General features: G+C 41.1%; 1 protein-coding gene across 1 annotated transcript; it reads right to left on the minus strand.

Annotated features, from left to right (window-relative positions):
* Nucleotides 1-4,623: 4,623 nt before the first annotated feature.
* Nucleotides 4,624-21,989, minus strand: MTPN (myotrophin). The gene is made up of 4 exons (XM_079993210.1): nucleotides 21,814-21,989; nucleotides 14,238-14,351; nucleotides 12,975-13,058; nucleotides 4,624-7,681 (listed from the first exon to the last, which is right to left on the minus strand). The coding sequence occupies exons 1-4, from the start codon at nucleotides 21,883-21,885 to the stop codon at nucleotides 7,595-7,597; spliced, it is 357 nt and encodes a 118-aa protein (XP_079849336.1). The 5' UTR covers nucleotides 21,886-21,989; the 3' UTR covers nucleotides 4,624-7,594.
* Nucleotides 21,990-21,995: the final 6 nt, after the last annotated feature.

Raw genomic sequence — 21,995 nt, forward strand, 5'->3', positions numbered from 1 at the left:
ACTTCTGAGATTTTCCAGAGCAAGGGTAAGTGGAATCTGTGGCCCCTTCAGATGTAGCTGGACTATCCCATGCTGACTGGGGCTGATGGGAGTTGCGATCCAAGAACGTATGGAAGATAACCCATCCCTGATCTTGAAGCAGGGCTGGGTAGGTAATCTTAGACTCTGGACTTAATGGAGCAATGAATGTACACATCCTCATCCATTCCTCTCCACCCTCCACCCAGGGAAGCAAGAGGCATTATCAAAATTCCACACCATATTCCAGCTAGACAAAAATATTAATGACTGGTTAGGCGTGCAGTCTTGAGTTTTGAAGGCCAGACAGAGGAGGCTAGAAGGGTACCATGGCCCTGAGGTTCCCCAACTCTGCTGCAAGAGATCTGTTCTCTTATCCTATGATGGCTGTTTCCTCACAAACCTTTGTTCAGAGATTTTCAAATGCCCAAGTATATCATGCCTGTTGGAATATCCTTACCAAATGCTTGTTGACACTTGAAGATCTTGAAAAGGTTAGCGAGGCGGGACTTACCTTTCCAGAGGCCATGTCGGCAATTTATCTGCAGCTAGGACTTCTCATTCAATAGGCAAGTTCAAAAATACCCAGCTGTCTTCTGCAGAGTCCTAAGGGGAGAGTCAACCCAAAGGAGAGCCCTAAGGGGAGAGTCAACCCAGAAAGTCTGGCCAGGCTTTCTGAAATGGAGAACCAGGTCAGTCACTGACAATGGCAACTGGGATGGAGAGCTCCATCAAGCACCCTCCAGTGAGGATTCTAAGTGCCCTCAAGACACCTGCCTGATGGAAGAACTGTGTGGCAGGAGCTGCTCTGTCTTCCTGGTTTGGACTTGGTCATCAGCTCTGCTCCTGGATCTGATCGGCGGGAGCAGGGGTAAATGCCTCTGGAAAAAGATGGTTGTTCCAAAAGCCCAATCCACCACAGACATTGGTGATGAGTTGCTGCTCTTTTAGAAGGCCAGAATCTGCACAGACAGAACTCTATAACTGCGTTATAAGAACTATACCATGGGTCGGCAAACTAAGGCCCGCAGGCTGGATCAGGCCCAATTGCCTTTTAGAACCAGCCTGCAGACAGTCCGGGAATCCAGGCAGCCGGCATAGCGCACGCATGCAATGGTTTTTGTGACTCAGCCAGGCTTGAGGGTCAAAAGTGAGGCCCAAGACAAGCCCCTTCTCCATCTGTCACGCGCGTGCACAGCAATCTTTTCTTCCAGGGTGGGGGGTGGGGAAGAGGGAAAAGGAGCCACAGTTTGGATTTCCACCATGGAGCTGTCGGTGACTGACCTCAGGAAGGACAGTTGTGGTGGCAGGGGCATGGAGGTGCCTCGGGAGCGATGACCGACTGTGTCTGTGGCAGCGCTGCTCCCCACCAGAGGAAGCGGAGAGTGCCTGGGCGGCTGCACTCGGAAGCAGTTCTGCGCTCTGCTGGGGAGGCCGCTCATTAGTTACACGGTGTGAGTCATGGAAAGGTAAATAGCTGCCACCTCGTCTTCTCTCACGCGGGGAAAAGAACGTTTTTGCTTCAGCAGTGCTGGCCTGACTTAGCGTGGCCAACGGCTTTTCCCTTCACCCACGCATGTGCACATGCTCTCCAGGGCTGACAGGAATGGCACGCTTACCTCAGCCCCCCACCCCTCACCCCACCTTACGAGAAAAATAATAACTGTCAACACGTAAAACGTGAAGGAAGCAGCACGGGTGTATGAGGGAAACTCCCCCCCCCAAAAAAAAAAATCACATTTGAGCAATGTTGGGGTTGGTCCCAAGAAGGGTTTTTGTCAAAAATGCGGGTCATAATCATGGCAACATATAGTCCGGCCCCCCACAAGGTCTGAGGGACAGTGGACTGGCCCCCTGCTGAAAAAGTTTGCTGACCCCTGAACTATACCTTCAAGAACTTGTTCCTAAGGTTGCTTTCATTCTCCCATGCCTCCCATTCTCTTTTTCCTTGTGTGTCATGTGCGCCTAAGGGCAGGGACTGCCTCTTTACTGCTTTTCATAAGCTGCTCCGAGAGGCTTTTCTTTACTAAAGGGCAAGGTATAAATGCCTTTAAAGTGAACTTCAAAGCAACACTCAAGGGTGCTACCACCCAAGGTGAAATTTGGGGTGCTATCTGGGGTCGTGCCAAGGGCAACGTTATTCCCCAAAACTTGTGAGCTGGTATCTGTACTGTTTTCCTCCGACCTTTGCCAACTTCCCTGTACATCACCATCTTTCCTACATTATAAAAGCCCTAGATGTGTTCACTCCGAACTCTCATTTCAACTGGAAATACCAATTGTGAAATCATTATTCCAAGACTTTTGTATCCTCTTCCATTGTTTTTTGGGGACAATATGGCCAACAAAAGATTAAAAACAAGCTTCCCTGCAGCGAAGTGCTAAGGGTCATAACAAGAGAAATCAGTGCCATTGTTCCTGCATGTGCTTGAGGGCAAGTTGGGTTAATTACAAGGGAACTCATCAGCCTATTACAAAAGGACATAATGATATACCTTCTACTCTCCATAACAAGGTAAAGGTACAAAACCCGCAATGTGCCATAGCTTTGTCATATCTCTGCACTGTGAATTAAGAGTGAGCTGTCTTTTCTCACAGAAGGGCAGGGGTATTAAATGTAAGCTGGGTGAATGATAAGAAACTTGGTTTGGAAAAATCCCCGCCCCCCGGTCCAAATTTAATTAAAAGTCAAGAGTTCTGTCGGGACAAGTCTAAATGCAATATTGGCAACCATGTGCTAATGTTGGTGCTTGTTATGAATCATTCCAATTAAATTTCTCCACGAACATCACACAAGTGTTTTTTCCAAGTCCTGATTTGAATGGCTCCACAAAGCCATTTGCTAACAACAGAAGAGATGTGTGCCTATCTCCCCAATTTCAGCTAATCTCCCTATACCTGTCATCTGAAGAGGGCCCTCAGCTCCCAGGAACTGCTTTTGTGGGAGTGTAAAGATGTTGCAGTGGGAAGGATTCAGGAAAGTCCCCTTTACACAAGTGTAACTTTGCTTGTGGTCCTCAGAACCTCAGATCTCTTCCGGTCTCAACTCTACCCTTCCTAAAGTGTTTACAGACCACTCCCATTACTTTATTCAAAAGGCAGGGCTGCATGTGTGCCACACGTTTTTCTTCTTCATAAAAAAAAAAGAGAACTGCACACAAGAAACCAGAATTCTTTAATTTTTGTATAAATTATGCACATTTGCACAATTGAATTTGCAATTTGCTGCTTTGCACAATTCGTTTGGGCTACACAAATCATGAGAAGAGGCAAGTTCAGGTTGCTGAAACCCAGCACACCAACCACTGGAGACATTTCACAGCGTCTCTTACCAGAGAAAGTATTGCCCACACACTCTTCAGCGTGACTTTGCAGCCATGATGACTAGAACCTCTTTTTTTGAAAAATAAGTGGCGATATCCTGGGGGAGCTGCATTACAGCCAACTTCACATTCTGTATCCCCACCGAACCACACTTCCAGGGGCAACCATTTGATACAACTTCTCAAACCCACATTGGTTTTTGAATTGTGCTGCATACTAATCAATAAAACATGCAATTCTCTGGAAGCTGCACTTTCCCACAGACTCAGTCACCAAGTTAGAGCCACATCTTGTACTCTTCAGTGAGCTATACTGTACCATTTTTAGAGGCACAACCCTTCGTAAGAGCTACTTATGGTGAGCTTCATGGGTTGTTGATGGGAGTTTCCTGTAAAGGGATAGCTGGAACAGAGTGTAAAATCTATGCTTTTCAAATGATGTGTGTAAATAATATGGGAAATTGAAAGAATCTCAGTTCTGTCAGTGAAATAATTTAGAAGGAAAACTGGACACAGTGCATCATGTCTTTTTAAAGGCCCTGCTGTGAATCATTATACACTGCAGAGATGGAGGCTATGGTAGCTTAACTGGAAAAACTATGAAGAAGCTATTATAATTCACAGACCAAAAGGAGCCCTGTGTGTTTCCCAGAGAGGGAGCTCTGGGCCCTGGAATTTCTTTTAGAGTAGGGGCTGGTTTATGTTTACAACAAAAACACTGCCTAACTTCACCACTTGCTAAAACCACCATTTCTTCTTTTTTGCGTGGGGTGTGTGTGACAAGAGAATCATGGGAGTCAGGTTAATTGCAGATACATTCATATATGCAAATAACTACACTCAACTCAACACCAGATGCATTAATCCTCAGTGCTCAGGCATACTCTTCAAAAACATAAATTTATTGCTGGGTTGAATGCCTGAACCTGCCCAGGCATTGGGTAATCAAGTAATTGCAATTTAAGTGAGGCATATGCATGCATGTATTCACACATCCCTCTAATATGGGAATGTTTCTTTCAGAAAATTAAGAGTTGTAATGTAGAGTTCTGAGCATCCCCCAAAATTGTAGGTTTGCTGATCTAGGTAATGTGTATTAAGGGACATGTTATGCATCCTCATCTAACTATGAGAGAAGAATCGAACATAAAATCAGAGGCAGCAGGATTATAATTTTGAGCTGGGAGCTTCAAAGTACTTAATCAAGATAGGCCTTTTCCAAAATATGAGGTTTGCCATTTTAACTACCTTAATATCAGAGTAAGAGTGGGGTACACAAAACGGGTTTTACAAAGGATTTTAATGAAGTTGCAAAGTGCTAGATGCAGAGGATTATAGTAGAGCTATAATTCTATAAGGTTGGCAGTCGAGGGAGAACAGCGTGGGAAGTATACAGAGGCAGATAAAGCTTCAGATTTTTCTATAGCACAATTCAAGTTTATTCCATTCATTCTTGCAACAAAAACTTAACACAGTATCATTTAGCAATCCAATGTCTATGAACCATGATAATGATAAACCAAACTGTGTCAAAATAGTTACATTGTGGAAAAAGGTCAAATATCAAAATGCACAAAGCACTATTTTTCTTCCATCAATTGGGTAGAAAGATGTGATTGTTTCCCCCATTTATAAAATATAAGACTGTTCAGTTTGAGATTTAGCATGCAACACTGCAACTGCTCAACTAGGACATTCCACTCTTACCAGCTTCTTCTATCCATCAATTAACCCATTTAGTACTGCATTAAAGAACTAAGTTAAGAAAGCAATGCCTATACAAAGAGGAGCAGAAAGCTTTAAGACCTCAAGTCATTATTTTAAATTGAAATCTGAAATCTGAAAGGAAAGGAAGGATATTGGTGCTAGAATTTGACTTCTAGAGTGCTAGCTTTGACTTCTCTTAAGTTTCCTACCTGGAAAAAGAATTTACTCCAAGAGTTTTCACTATCTAAGAGCTAGCATGAGACATTGGTAGCCATCATTTTTCTTCTGAAAAGCAGGATATGATGTGAATAGCACATGATCTGTTCACACAAAGATCTAAAGTTGGGTTTGATTTCTTAATTTCTAAGACAGAAAACAGTGGGTGGACCTTTTACGCCATAGCAAATTCAGAAACATTAGTTTGGCTTAGAGCAAACACTTACGTATTCTGACCCAAGTGGCTAGAATATACTTTATTATAGCCACACATCAGAATCCATCTCTAGTTGCAAATAAAGATGTGCCAGAAAAAAAGAACTGTGCAAAACGCCAACATGATAGTTTTTAAAGAAAAGGCAAGCAGGCAGAGCCTCAAATGTTTGGGCAACAAACTGCACGAAAGAGGCTCAAAGTGATCTAATACTATCTAAGGAGGATTGAAGGCGAATGGACACAGGGTTATGAAATAGCCAGTCATGAAGCACAATTTCAATTTCTCCTTCACTTGATCCATCAGATCTTTCATTTGACTTCAGGAGATATTAAGTGGATCATGCTTACTATGACTAAGAACGTTTGATTTAAAATTAATCTGAACATGTTAATTTACTGAATTAGCATCTTCATAAGCAACGCCTTTCGTGTCGCATAGGAAGGTGAACATGTGACTACAGAGACTCTGCATGCAAAGCTTGCTATTTCTATATCACATTCCTGCACCAATACAAAAAAACAAAAAACAAAACCAGATTAGCATGGTTCTACTCTTAAGAAAGCCTTTAAAGAATCTAGTTTCTTTCCCCCTTTGCTGCTGAATATTTGAATGTTGGGGGTGGTATCAGTGCTCATAAGGGACAAATAAATGGCAATTTAAGATGTAATGCTAGCCTGCAATTTTGCATTGTCTATAGAGGCCGTATTCCTAATTCTGTTTTACTAGGGTATACAGAGGGTTTTCCCATTTAAATGAAATGCTTTCAAAATTGAAAAGGTACATTTAATACTATGAAATGTGTATACAAAAGCACACGCGTTACCTGGATGACAATGAAGACATTGTATTGCACATCTTGATGCAAAGTCAGTAGAAGCCTCAGTGGGAAATTTTTAACATGATACAAAATTTATCCATAGTTTCTGAGGAAGAATATCCAAGTGCTATTTGCCCCAGCATCTACTAATCAACACATTAGCATATTACAAAACCTTATGCCTGAATGTTCTTTTAAAATGTCATCTTGAAGAGTATTTATGAAATGTCACATAGAAAGAAGCATCCTTTATTGGGCAGCAATAAAGGCAGGGTTTCCTTTGGAAACATGACTATTTAATCTGTCAAATTACATTTTTCATAGACAATGCCATAGCAGTGACTCAAATCTTATTTCAGAGACATATGCATTTTACAAGATCAATGTGTTGAGGATGAAACTAGGGCAAAGGAAGCTCCTGCCTTCTTTAAAAGAATGAAATTAACTTAAACTGAGAGCCATTCCTTCTTTAGTAATTAAGATACTTTGAGTCTAAATCTTGAAGGGCAAAGTCATCATCCTCTAGCACCAATAGGTCTGGAGCTGTCACTTTCTTCCAGTTAATATTATGATGTGCTGGGGTGAGGAAGTTCCAACTGGAAGTCTTTGAAGAGCAACTCTTACCCAGAACTAAGCACTGTCTATCATCTGGCTGGTTCTTCACAAAATGTTTGGATGGTGGAAAAAACCCCACACGATTTTGATCATCCCTTGGCACCCCATTTTGAGATGCATTCCTGCTATCACTGTATATTCCATGTTAAAATAGGCAGCCAAAATTAGTGTGGCATCCAACTGTTAAATACCGGGGAATGATAAACCAAAGCCTTCAGCATTGCACAACCTACGTAAGGCACAGGGATACAGTTATCCCAGTGCCTTGACTGGGAGATGACAGCATAGCAGCACAGGGCTGCTACTGCCTTTACAAGTTAGAAAGTACAGGGATGGAGCTTCTGTCTGACAAACTTCCAGCAAGTCTTAGAAGAACAAGGAAAGTTTGCAGACTAAATTTCAGACTCCATTCTTCGCCCCTTCTCCAGCAGAGGTTCAATTTTGCTAGAAATGGGGAAAAAATTGTACCCTGAACAAAGTCCTAAGGAGAAACCAATTATATGGATTTCTACTTTCTCCAAGCAGGTTGTCTTTTTGATAGAGGTACCTAACTAGTCTGATTTACTGTGATTTTTTTTCCTCCCTCCCCAATATTTAGCTGAAGAAGCTGGAAGATACAAAGAGTGACAGACAGGCAGCAGTGTGAGGCCACAGGAGAGACATTAGATCTCAGTCCATCCGTCACTGGAGAAGAGCTTTGATTGCCTGATTGTCAGTGGCTTCAAAGGCAGTTAGACCATCTGGCCCTCTCACAGTCTTATCAGCACCCTGTAAAGAGATGAGAAGAGCTGTCACTTTTAGAGAAAAGGTGGAATTACATGTACCAGAAGCAGTTTCTCGTGAGAGGGTCCTGGTACGTTTGTTTTCTTACTTTACAGTCTATATAATTTCTTCAACTAGAGTCACATTGGCTTGACTAGGGTGTGTACGTTAAACAAGAGAGATCATTTTCAATTCATTCACCATTAAGAAGACAGGCTTTAAGTAATCTCACAATCCAAATAGCACATTTAAGTTATAGAAAGCTTCATGCTCCCATGAAGACACCTCAGCTTCTTGGGCCCACTTGAAAAATAGCATTTTCAAAGTATTAATATATATTAAAGTTTTCAATCAAAAGACTCAGTTCTAGTTATCTTAAGACAAAATGCCAATTAAATCCAGGTGAAACCATGGTTCCCAAACCTTGCCTACTTGACTCCTCTTCTGATACAGAGCCACAGCCACAGCCTCAATCCTGTTCCAAAGCCTTTACTGGCTTTGCATATACACTGGAGTTTTACAATACACCTTTAGTGGCCTGGGATCCATTCTGCTAAAGACCTCTCACAGCTCCAGGGTGGAATTCAAAGTGATTGTTCTGTCAGTGCAAACATTTCTGCTTGCCTGACGGACTGCTCTTCTCTCTCTTCCCCACACGTGGTGGTCTGGGGTTTTTCCCCCTGACACCTCCCCCCCCCCGTAGTTTTGGGTGAGAGGAGGAGGATGGGCAGCCCTGTTGTATTAGCAGGACTCGTGGTGGTTCCTGCTAGTGCAACAATTTAGTTGAATCTGGTCCCAAGTGTTGCAACTTTTGAAGGAAAAGGAAATTAAAGAACTCTAGATGACATTGACCTGTACACCTACAAGTAACCTTCTGGAGCGTTATATATAGGCATACAGGTATATATATACATGTAGGAGTACATATATGTAGGCGTACAGTGGAATATAAATATCAGACTTGCAGAGCATTTCCTCCACACCCACATGCACCTCTACAAAATGATGGAAAAGGTTACGCTCTACAACAGTTACTATTCCTATATGCAGTCATTACAGAGATAAAAGGATTGAAACTCTGTCTAGTTAAAAACCTACCATATTTCCTCGAGTCTAATACACCAATGAATCTCACGCACACCTCAATTTTCAGAACCTTGAAACCAAATGAAGTATTTGCTGCTGAATGTAAAAGTGCCATCGAATCTAATGCACACCTTAATTTTCGCAACGTAATTTGGCCAAAAAAGGTGAGCATTACATTCGAGTAAATGTGGTAGTTAAAAGCACTTTAATTATTGCAGACATTGGCCTAGAAGAAAGGTTGATGTACTCCTTCAAGTTAGACTGTCAACTTTCCATGGGTTTGTCTGTCTTTTCAAGAAGATGTCAGGTGGGTCTGAAGTACCACAAGCACAGAAGTATGGCCCAAAGATACTTAATGACTCCACTCTGTCAAAGTCAAGGCTGTAATAGACTATAGCCAATCACTATGATTAGTATGTCAGCTATGTCTGGGAACACTCATTCACTTGAAATCGCCACACTTGAAAATTTTCCAAGTACACCTTAGTTTGAGGTAAAATAATAAATCAATTTGAGCATGTCAGTCTCCACATTATTTGGAGTACATTTGAGGAAAATGGCATGAGAAAAGAACACAAAAGGGGAAGAAGGCAAGAAATGACGTTTGGCTTGAGTGCTCCTGTACTACTTGCAGAAGGGGGAAAATTAAGGAACAAATGTTTTCTTTACTGAAGACCCTACAGGGGTCTTAATGTTCCACAAGATTAGTAAACATCTATGTTGCATTATGAAGCTGGCATAGATTTAATTTCTTTTTAACCAGCCTGCAGATTGAAATAATGTGTCTTGCTTTTTGGGTAAAGGGTTGAGGAATGTTTCCTACTCAAACTAGAAACTCAAGAGGTTTTGTCAAGATACAAGGAAAAGTATAGAAAGAAAACCAATTTATTTAAAAATAAATAAATCTCAAATACAAACAATGTTTCAACTATAGGACTAAAAAGACTGTTAAAATGGGGGAGAAATATAATCATGCATATGCACCGATGCCATCAATTCAGTGTAGGGTAATCAAGGCAGGTCGATCTAAAGCAACAAAACATTTGGCATCAAACTTATGGAAATGATCAGCAGGTGAGGGGAGTTTTAACACAGCAAGCCACCGCCACATTTCAGTGATCCAGGATCCACTGAGATCTAAACATTGTAATTGCTTTGCTTTTTCTTCTTCTTTTTTTAAAGTAATCCACACTATCAACTCATTTGTGATAGAGCAAACTCATACTGATGTGATCATATATACTTTCTGAATCAAAGGCAGAAACTACTGGCATTGACAAAAAAATAACCTTGAAGGTCTTCTCCAAATTTTCCCTTTGTTCTTTTTATACCCTTCCCATATACTCAGTACCAGAGTTGAAAAAGCACAAAGTGACACTAACTAGCTTCCAAGCCTTTATTTTAAAGTCAAAAGATGAATCTACAGACTTTTGACTCCACAAGTACGTTAAGGACAAAGAATACAATTCATAACCTACTTCTGCTGGCTTGAAGTTTTAGTATGAGTGAATCCTAGCAAGATCTCTCTATATTTTTCAGATGAACAGCAAGTAAACACACACAATATTAACTCAAGAGAACCACAGTATTTTGTTATCATGAGATGGTATGTGTCCTATCAACACATATACAACCTCCAAAGGGGAAAAACTCTCAGAATAATTTGGCTTTATTTTCCTTAGTTTGAGAATGTTAAAGTCAACCAAATACTAGGGGTGTGTGCATTTGATTCAGACAAATCCCAAATCCAGAACCAAAGTGGGACATTTCATATATTTGGGAGTCAGCCAAAGCAAAGCAATTTCCTTCTGAACTGTTCCAAGGCAACTCTGTCTGTTTCCAACATTTCAGAACCTGTTCAAATGCAAACACTGAAAATTCGTACTCTCGTACCCCTAGATGCTCTCCCTATAAAGAAAATACCAGGGAAGTGGGAGAGTACTTTTGTGACTGACAGCTGTAGCTCTCAACCAGAGGATTTTACAGGACTCTTTTTTTTTAACTTCCCGTCAGTACCCAAGGTGGAACTTATCAGAAAGTCTTCCAGTGTTTTTCCACTGCTTTTTGTGACTGTGTGTCAAGTACCAGCAGTACTGAAGGCTTCAAATAATGGACTGAGAAGCACCAATAATTCATGGTTCACACCCAGTCTCCAAGGCAGGCAGGAATATGAAGTCCCACTGAGTCCCCATAACCCGAGTCAAGCTCTCCCTGTGCTTTCTCACTGGCTGCTGATACAAGGAGGGCAAGGCACCATTTTCTGGAACTATCATAAGCCTGCCAGAAGCTTATGATGGGTAACAAGATATAGGTACCAGAGTTTGTGGAGGTGCTGGGAGATAGCTACCCTTGCCACCTCTGCTGCCTCCTTTGTCACTGCTTATAATGAAAATGCAATGTGATGAGCAGGGCTCCCATCCCCTCCAAAAGGAGGATACTCCCCTCCCCTCCTGAAATAATATGGGGAGGGATGTGTGCAGAAGAGCTTTAGATGCACAGATGCTCTTACTATAGAGCCAGTCATGAGATCTGGGCTTCCAACTTCTGAAACAGAGAAAAGAGGACACACACATGCACCCTCTTTGCCTGAAAGAAAAGGGTGTTGGTGGATCTCTGGGGGCTTTACAAGCAGGTAGGGTTATATAGTTTGCTCCACACTTTTTTTGTGTGTGTGTTGTGCCTCACCGTGGCTCTCCTCTCCTCCACCTCCCTTCCCAGAACACGGTAAATTGCATACAAAACCACTGAAGGGAGAGAATTCTTTCAAAAAACAAAACACACCCCACATTGGTCTGTATTGTATAGTATGCATAACAATATAGAAGGCACTTTGACATAGATATTCAGAAAGTACCATCTATTCATCCCATCAAAGATAAAGCTTTTGAAAAACTTTGGTGCTAACTGAACCCCCAAAAGTATCCTCCCCTCCATTTATCCTTATTCCTAGTCCCTGTACTTATTCTTCTTGAATCTTACAGGTTACTTAACTAGAGGCGTCTCTGTCATATCATGTAGCCGTTTTCATACCAATTGCCCACAAAACCACACGGAGGAAGCAGATCTCTTTTTAAGTTCCCCTTAAACTGTCAGTCTGCCCAACACAACTCCTCATTACACCTGTCAGTGTGAAATATGGAAAAATTGGTCCTATAGAAGAGACTATTATGTCTACAAGTTTTATCTCATTATGTCAGAGAGCAGAACAACTATAGCTATTTGTTGATTTCCCCATTATAGTCACTGGGGGCACCAAGTTTCAGATTTTCCAAAGCAGTGTTCTGATTCTGACCAGAGATGAAGTGTGTGGTCTGTGAAATTGTTTCAGCCAAATTTGGCCACATTCCAGATTGTCTATCCAGTGTGCTAGAAAACATATAGCCCAAACTTTGTAACAGAGCACATCCTTTGTATGTAGGAGGCTGAAAGCTGACTCACCAGCATCTTCATCTATGTAATTTTAGGTAAAGAAACCATGAAGAGCCAGTCACCAAGCAGATTCATCTGTTCTGTGCAGTACAATGGTGTGACAAGCTCTCACTTAGAACAAGCTTTTATCTACTAAATATGTGGCTCTTCTAAAACTTCCTGTAGGAAGTTTCTCTCCTTGCTGGACTAGCCTCTACTTTGTAGTCACATTGAATCTTACTATCCTTCTCACTGCAGTTGCATTTAGCATTCTATAACATCAGAACAGCTCAGAAGATAGCTACCTAAGGGGACTTTCAAGACTAAATCATAGCAAAAAGGAAGACGCTGTTGACTGTATGCTTAGTTTCCCCCAAGTTATGTTAAAAGCCTTGTCCTTAGATTCTCTTCTTCTGTCTCTTGTCTATTTTAATATTGTAAGCCTATGGGCGCGGATTTCCATTTTTCCATTTTTGTATAGTGCCCACTGGGTAATATTATTTCCTAAATAATAGGAAAGAGCCACTGAGATCAATAAGCAACTTAACAGAGAGGAGAAAATTGCAGGGAAGAAATAGCAGACACAAGAAAGGTTAAGCATCCTTACCTCTCACCTGCTAAGTCATAACCAATGTAAGTCCATTTATTTCAGTGTGTCTACTCCCAGCATGACTTAGCTGGATTCCACCCAATGAATATTAGGCTTTTTAAAAAATAAATAAATGATGGAATGCTTGAAGGCAGTGTGGAATTTGTTAAGTTGCTGAATGATTAACATACCACCAGGCAGGTCTCCGCTTCTTACCTTTGACAGGAGTAACTTCACACAAGACACATGGCCTTCATAAACTGCTGAAAGGAGTGGAGTGATATTGTGTTTGTCTGGAGCCTGTAAGAAAGAGAAATGAAGTTACACAATAAATTCCATCTACAATATACTATATCTAATAATGCTCAGATATCACATTCTTGGCAGGTGGGTATCTGCCAAGAAGGGTACTGTTGCACACAGCACAAATTTAGCCAGCTGCAATGTTGCTAAATGAAAGCAAGTCCAGACCTACACTTTACTTCTGCAAAAGCATGTTCCTAGTTTTCCTGAAATGGTTTATAAATGCTGTTAATTATTGGAATTGGTTACCAAATGGAATTACATCAGGCTACAGCAGGGGTAAGGATGGGAGGCAAGGCCATTCCAAAAGAGTAGCTCCTTTAGTCTCCTATTCTCCCTGAAGTGTTTCATCTCAGCTAGTCATCATAGGAACTTCATACATTTAAGAATTTGGGCATGGATTTTCTTGATTTCCTCTTTCCTAAAGACTCTTTTCCCCTTTTGTTTCATGGCTTTTAGACTGCAAGCCTAAGGGTAGATGTTGCCCTGTTTGTTACTGATTCATCTAGGATATTTTTTAGTTGAAGAATGGGGTGAAAATATTTACATAAAAACTTTGTATACAAAACACATTGGAAAACTGGCAGACTTTAACCTGAATAGAAGACAGTTACTGCAGACAGAAGTTTCTAAGATAATACCAACTACTATTATCTTACAAGAATACTAATAATGAAGCAGATTTATCCTCTCATAGGTCTAATATGAACCAGACAGAAATTGCATTGTATCAAATAAAATGGAAGTGTAAAAACTCACTTCATACAAATTGTGTAGTGAACTGTTGAATCATTCAAAAGTCTGAGCCATTCAGATTAACCAGATTAGTTATTTTTAATTATCGGCGAGTTACTGAAGACTGGAGACATATTAGTTTTCACAGAGCTGAATGTAGCATAAGAGGCATTTTACTTATGGACGCATCTCATGATCCCTTCTAATGAATAGTCTGTTTTTGTCTTGTTTAAAATACATGCAAAACCTGTTTGAACAAGAGGCAACGGTGGAGCAAACATTGCTGCTGCTGCTACTACTACTAACAATAATATGCACATACATCCAAGGACAACTATGCCTCTACATCATTGTTTTGAAATGCACAGAAAACTATCATTTGTCTTCAGTCAAAGACAGAACTAAACCAGAACTAGACAAAGTTTTAATCAACATACATACATTCATATCGGCTCCTTTTAGTAGAAGGAACTCCAGGATCTCAAGCTGTCCACAGTCTGCAGCATAGTGAAGAGGTTTCCTCCCACCTTCCAGTGTCCGATTAACATCTTCACCCTTCGGAATTAAAAAAGTTAATAATTTTATATAATTCTACACCAAATTTAGCTCTGAGATCTAACTATAGTCATTACTCAAACATAGCAGACAACACTTGCTTAAAACTCTTGTTCAAGACATTACAGCAATATGGGGAAGGTAGTCTGCAAAGCAATGCCTCATTTCAAGAACCAGGAGTGTCAAAATTTATATCCATAGTGTTTGTTGCAAAGAAATTTGTTTTTACTGTTCCATTCATCCCTCTACACCTCCTTTAACTTTCCCAAACTTTGATCTGTTCATAGCTTGAAGGTTCACCATTATTAGGACTAATAAATGTACAACAGGTGGTATTAACGTAGCAGTGAAATCTTACTAATACCATTAGAAGTTATTTAAGAAGTAGATGTTTTGGAAGCATGACATCTCAGTGGCATGCGAAGACATGGAGAATCGCGACCTGCACATGCATGTGCTGCGTTCACTTCAGGATGTGAACAGGGCTCCAGAACAGATCCCGTTCGCATCCAGAGGTACCACTGTATAGTCCGGCCCCCCACAAGGCCTGAGGCCTTGCCCCCTGCTGAAATAGTTTGCTGACCCCTGTTCTACATCATGTTTCTTCCATAGGCCACAAGATGCTTTGTGAAGCAACCAAGAAGTCCATAAAGGCAACTGGTATTCCCTGGTACAGTACAGTGATTTTGAACCTAGAGGTTCTACACAACTATTAACAGACATAATATCCACAAAATTTATTGTTTTTCTTGATTAGAGTAAAAGCTACTACCAAATTCTGTATACAGCAGTACCTCGGGCTACATACGCTTCAGGTTACAGACTCCGCTAACCCAGAAAAAGTACCTCGGGTTAAGAACTTTGCTTCAGGATTAGAACAGAAATCGTGCTCTGGCGGTGCAGCAGCAGCAGGAGGCCCCATTAGCTAAAGTGGTGCTTCAGGTTAAGGACAGTTTCAGGTTAAGAACAGATCTCCGGAACGAATTAAGTTCTTAACCCGAGGTACCACTGTACTGTCCATGTCTTTTGTTTGTTATACTTTCAAGTGTTATATAGAGTACTTATAGCAAGCACTGTATAAAAATTCTGAAGGATCCACACACCACAAACATCTTAAAAGACTGTATCATGGCCCAAGTTCAATGACCCAATAAATTCCTTAATTCAAATAATTAGAAGTTTCCAAGAATGTAGCAATTTACTCTGTCACAATATACTTTTTGGAATACTTCTGGCACTACAACAGTATTTTTAAAGTACTAGTAGCGACTTTTCTTTTTTGGTTCAGAATTTTAGAACTGCTGAATGTCCCTTTCATTTATTAGAACTCAAAGGCTTCCAGACCATATAGATACTGTGCTTCCAGCTCTGAATAAGACTCTTGATAAAGTCTAATCATTTAAATTCCTCCATTCATTTGCATCTCAAATTATAAGACTGAATTAAATTTTTATTGTCTTTACTCATTTGATGCACCATGACATCAGAACATTTAAAAAGCACAATGAATAAATTTAGTGATAAATCTTTTAATTGTGCAACTCTAAGTTTATAATTTAAAATGTTCATTGCTTTTCCTTCTGATTATTAAGCCAAGCCAACTATCTTTGCTTTTGCCTGTCTTTTGCATTTCCCTTTTGTTACACTAAAAGATTATTTCTTTGAATACTGAATTCAGTCAAACTGTTACAGAATGCTCATCAGCACTAATGCCCTAATCACTTGAGACCACTGAATGCACCTCTTGTTCTGATAATACCAACTCCTATCCTGAACAGCAATATAAAAATCCACTTCATATACCTTCTTCTCAGCTTCTAACTAATAAGCACTTAAAGGCTCTTTTCAAGTCAATATTACCTCCTCTATTCATACATGTAATGCATAACCTAAGGGAAATATGTGTCAGTATAAGAAAACCTATTTATTCATTCTAAGAAAAGGATTCTTATAGTATATCCCTTCAAGAAGAAGTAAAAATGAAAGTCTAGATTCCAATTAAAGTTTTTGAAGTGTCTCAAGACTGAAAACGTATCCCAGAAGTCTTATATTTCTTCACAGTGAATGTAAACCATCAGATAGTGGAATAATTCTCTCACACACTAAAAGGTTCTGGGTTGGCTGCAGTAACTTAGGAAAAAGATCTTGAAGATGAAAGCAGCAAGCTCTCAGAAGTCAGCAACATGGCTTTCTTAAGACCAACATTATTTGGAAAGGAACTGAGAAGACACAAAGTAACAAACCCCTATAAAATATAAATCTAAAGTCCTCATATCACACAAAGAACTCAAGACAAATTTCAAAAGTCCTATGCAAGTGATCTTCTCGTGCTGAGTAGAAAGCAGGAGGGAAGGAGAAAGAGAGAGAGAGAGAGAGAGAGAGAGAGAGAGAAAGGGGGGGGGTCTTCTTTTGGCTCTGTCCCAGTCCAATCCTTCAAGTCAGCCCTTCTCACAATTGGCATGTGCCCAAGACATTACTCCTGAAAGAATGCAGGCCTCAACAGAAAAAGAAAGAAGGAAAAAGATTGCCCACTCTGATCTACAGCAGGCTGATTTTTAGAACACCTATTTGCTCCTGTTTCTTTATGTCAAAGAAAAGGAACCACAGAAAGTAGAGAAAAGAGCAACTAAATTATCAGGTGAGAAGCATAAATTTGCCCAGAGAAATACAAGACATAGATTTGAGTTTTTTCAAAGCTTCGAAGACTCGAGGAATGTTACGATGTTTAAAATTAAATGCGCTGGTGGAAGTTAATAGAACTCAACCCAAGAACTGTGGTTACCTTGATGAAACTGACAAATTATCTGATTTAAGGCAAATTTAAGATCTAGGACATCAAATTTGCTACATTCCTGCGGTGAGTGGTAAACAAGGGAGAACTGATTAAGTGTTGTATATACTGCCCCGTCTAGCTTTTTAAACAAGAGAGGCAGCCAATGAGGAAATGTGAACTCTGGACCAGGCCTCCTTAGTTCTGGAAGCAAGGACATCTCATTCAGGAATAGCTGGCGACATGGTTGAGCCTTTCTGTATGTCAGTGCGCTCCTTTCTGTATGTTAGATTACAAGAATCTTAGAACCACAATATAATCATTTTGATACTGAAATGTTCACAGCAAACAGGTACATTAATCCAACACAAGTACAGGCCCAATAGAAGGGAGAAGAGTTGTCTGAATTGGGTCTTGGTTTTAATTAGTTTTTCAGTTCTTTGCTTCAGACTCTCCAACCCTTAATCTCTTTGTCAAATCTGCCAGAAAAACAGGAAGCTGATGTGCTATATGAGCAGGCAAAAACAAAAGTCTCCCTGTCTATTGAATTGGCATCAGGCTCTTTTATTGTACCGTGGTAACTCAAGTTACAAACGCCTCAGGTTACAAACACTTCAGGTTACAAACTCTGCTAACCTAGAAGAGTTACCTTGAATTAAGAACTTTGCCCCAGGATGAAAACGGAAATTGTGTGCTGGCAGCGCACCAGCAGCAAGAGGCCTCTAGTTAAGAATGGACCTCCAGAACAAATTAAGTTCATAACTGGAGGTACCACTGTATTCTTTTTGGCACCTGTTTAAAATATTTTTGTTTAGGGAAGCTATTCAGACAAGTAGATGTTAATGCGTTTACTGCTGATTGTAATTGCTTTTTAAACAAATGTTTGAATTACCTATTTTTAACTGTTTTATTTATAATGGTAATATTTCTTATAAACTGCTTAGGCTTTGCTACAATCAAGCAGCATATAAATCTTGTTAACAAAAACGTAATATAAAATGTGGCCTTCTACATATTGTTGAACATCTAGTCCCATCTGTCCCAGCCAGCATACCCAATGGTCAAGGATGAATGGAGTTGTAGTCCAACACCTGAAGGACCACAGGTTTCCTATCCCTGGTCTAACCAAAGTCTCTAAACAGGAAGTCTGGAAATAATGTTTGGGGTGGAGGAGAAAGGGACAGTTGAAAGAAAAATGTTTAAAGTGAGCACTAGAAAAAATTGAACATGAAACCAGCAGAGGCTGCTATCAGGAGCTGACACAGATCAAGCAGAAACAGAAAGGATCTACTGTAGTGCAGTCCAACACATCTTTGAGTACAGCAGATAGCACCAGAAATGCATGGGCTACAAGACACAGAGGGATAGTACTATTTATCGGGCTAGTTGAATAAACTCATGACTCAATTAGAGCTGATGAGACTTTCACACTGAGAAAATTGAGTTCAGGCAATAGGTTTTCATAGAATCCTACTTGACCTGAGTTGTGCTCTAGACCTACCCATTTGTTGCAGTGAATCCAGAGCTAGAGCATCCCTAACAGATGGCTATCCATCCTATGCTTGAATAATTCCAGGGAGGAGCTCATCAAAACCCTAGGTAGCTGGCTCCATTGTCATACTATTACACTCATTACTGCCTCCAGGTAACAGAGAACAAGGCTTTGTCCCTTTCTACACAACAGTGTTCCAAATATTTGAAAAGTGCCCCTTCTTAAACTTCTTCTCCTCTTCAAGCTCAACAAACCTGGTTCCTTGAAACTTTCTTCACAGGACTTGTTTTTCATACCAGTGACCATCTTTGTTGCTCTCCTCTGAACCTTGTTTGAACTTGTTTACATTCTTCTGATAGTGCAGCACCCAGGAATTCGAAACAGTACTCAAGATGAAGTCTGACTATTGATTAATTTATTATGAATCAAGACCTGTCAAATCAAACCCCATTATAAGCCCATTCACATTTTTAAAGTATTTGTGCCTAACTGCAGTCAATTGTACATGCATGGCAAGCTGATTAGCTTCTCTTGTCACATAGATTTATCATAGAATCACAGAGTTGGAAGGGACCCCAAAGGAATTTCAACTAAAGCATCCAAGACAGATGGCCATCCAACCTCTGTTTAGAAACCTGTTTAAAAACCTCCCGAGGCAGTCTGTTCCACTGTCAAACAGCTCTTAAGTCAGAAAGTTATCCCTGATGTTAAGTAATGTGCTAAGTAGACATCTGTGCAATTCAAATACAAAAAATGGAACCTAGAACCAGCAGTTTCATACCTTCAGAACTCAATAGAAGAGGCTGAACATATGTTTATGACTACTTCACACAAATACGATCACCACTATAATGTCCTGTTGTACCATATACACCATAGGATCAGACAAAGACGCATTCCATATTACTAATTGCACCCTAGGGAAGGCAGCTTTCTTTCTTTTATTAGCCTAGAGGAGGAGGATGGAAAAGTAGATGACTGCATCTCTCTTAACTCTCTGTTTGTATGCTATTTCAAGCTGGAAAGAACCCCACTGTTGTAGCTATTGCTATTGTTATTAGTACAGTATTTAATACCTGCTTTTCTACATAGAGTACCCAGGGCACCTTAAAAAAATAGAAGTGTTGTTAATATATAAATTGATTAACATGACCACCACCAAACCCTAACACAATAAGGATATTGTATACAAATCAAATTTTTAAAGTGATATATGTCTATCCTGGAATTTGTACATCATTTACAAATGTCCTACATAGGCTGCCTAAATTCTTCACCAAGTATTCTTCAATACAGGTATCAGTCTACAGCAGGCACCTTGTTCAAAATTGTTTGCCAGAGCCTACACAAATCTATAGTTACAAGCTGGGCGAAGTGATTTTGTTGTAGATACACTTACTTTCCCTCTTCCCCGACATTCAGGTTTTATGAAACCTACATCCTTTCATCCTATAAGACTTTTGTGAAGTAGAATAGCTTACTTCGATAGTATATAAACCAACAACACTAATCATACCAAAGGTCTACCCAGCTAAACAGCATACTTTGAAAGCAACCATACTTGGGTACTTTCCAAAGTTGTTACACAGGAAGGCAGTAGTTTCATGGATTTAAATACTGAAGTGTCCCAACTATTTAGTGAATGAGTTGGGCAAGTCTATGTAATTTAAAAGCAAAAGGGGAACACTGATGAGGAGGGCAGAACTTTCCTGCCTGCAGCTTCTATCCTCAAGTGGTTTCCTCCTGGCGCTGTGGGTTAAACCACAGAGCCTAGAACTTGCCGATCAGAAGGTCGGCGGTTTGAATCCTTGCGACGGGGTGAGCTCCCGTTGCTTGGTCCCTGCTCCTGCCAACCTAGCAGTTTGAAAGCACGTCAAAGTGCAAGTTGATAAATAGGTACCACTCCAGTGGGAAGGTAAATGGCATTTCCGTGCACTGCTCTGGTTCACCAGAAGCGGCTTAGTCATGCTGGCCACATGACCCAGAAGCTGTACACCGACTAATAAAGTGAGATGAGCGTCGCAACCCCAGAGTCAGACACGACTGGACCTAATGGTCAGGGGTCCCTTTACCTTTAAGTAGCCTTAGCTGCCAAAAATGCCTTAACACAAGAGCCCCAGGGGGCTTCAGTGTCCTCACTTCTTTCTACATGATTAAATGTGAAATTGCCCCTAACACTTAGAACTATTAACCTAGCATCATTATTGCACCCAACTTCTACCAAAACTTCACTGCCTTCCATTTCCAGGAAACTGCACCTTGTCCAAGGACACCCAATTTTACAGCGAGGCTTTGGTAGTTGAAAGCGACCATTTCTATCCCATCTTTACTCCAAGAAGCTCAATTTGGTGTATATGGTTGTCTTTACCTCCATTTTATCCTAGTGGGTACTAAGGTAAAAACCTAGTGGGTACTAAGGTCTTCCATTCAATGTTTCCATTGCTATTTTAGTTCATCACCATTTGCTCAATTAAAAACCCAGCAGGATGTTGAGACACCTATCTCATTTCCTTCACACACTTATCATGCAGCAATTATATTTTGTTCCCTGCTAAATAAAATAAAATAAAATAAAATAAAAGTACAGATACAGCAGGTAAGGACCACACATTGAAGAAAGGGTGTGGCTTTACGTTTGCAGCATACAATTCACCCAATATAATTTTGGAGTGGGGCAATTCTGCCCTCTAACCCTTTAGGGGGGGGGGAGGTTCAGAAAGAGCGAACTGGGGAAAGAGGGAGGATGCTTGAACCTCTATAAAACCGACGAGGGACGATAGCACGCTCTCCACAAGCAAGCTCAAGCATAAGGGTGGGCGGGGACTAGGCCTCTAACAGGAGGAAGAGGCAAAGCCTTCCCTTCAGCTTCCATCACGGCGTCAGGAAAGATGCAGCTCCACGACGAAGGGGGGCGAGCGGGGAGGGGGTCACCCACCATCCAAATCATTTCCGGTGCCCTGGAGTGAGGCAAGAGCACCCCTGAGCATGTGTCGATTGCGACGACACACACACACACACGCGGTCTCCAGAAAGTAGCAGAGGAAGAGCTCGGGCCTGAGCCCCGGCACCTTTAGTTTGCGAAGCAGATGACGGCGGGTCCTGTGAGGAAGAAGGGGGAGCCCCGCCTCAAGGCCAGGAAGCGGCGCCCAGGCTCTCCCGCCCTCCCTCCCTGCCTGCCTCCCCGCCCCCGGCGGCCTTACCTTGGCCACGTAGTCCTTCACCTCGTCCAGGTCTCCGTTCTTGAGGGCCCACATGAACTCCTTGTCGGACATAGCGGCTGCCGCCCTGACAGGGGACACGGCGAGAGGGCCTGGCAGCGTTCGCGCGACGAGGGGCGGGGGAAGAGGAAGAGGAGGAGATGGGCGGGGCTGGACCGGAAGCG

The sequence above is a fragment of the Podarcis cretensis genome (assembly GCF_951804945.1).
Source record: "Podarcis cretensis genome assembly, chromosome: 10".
In the NCBI taxonomy this organism is placed as follows: Eukaryota; Metazoa; Chordata; class Lepidosauria; order Squamata; family Lacertidae; genus Podarcis; species Podarcis cretensis.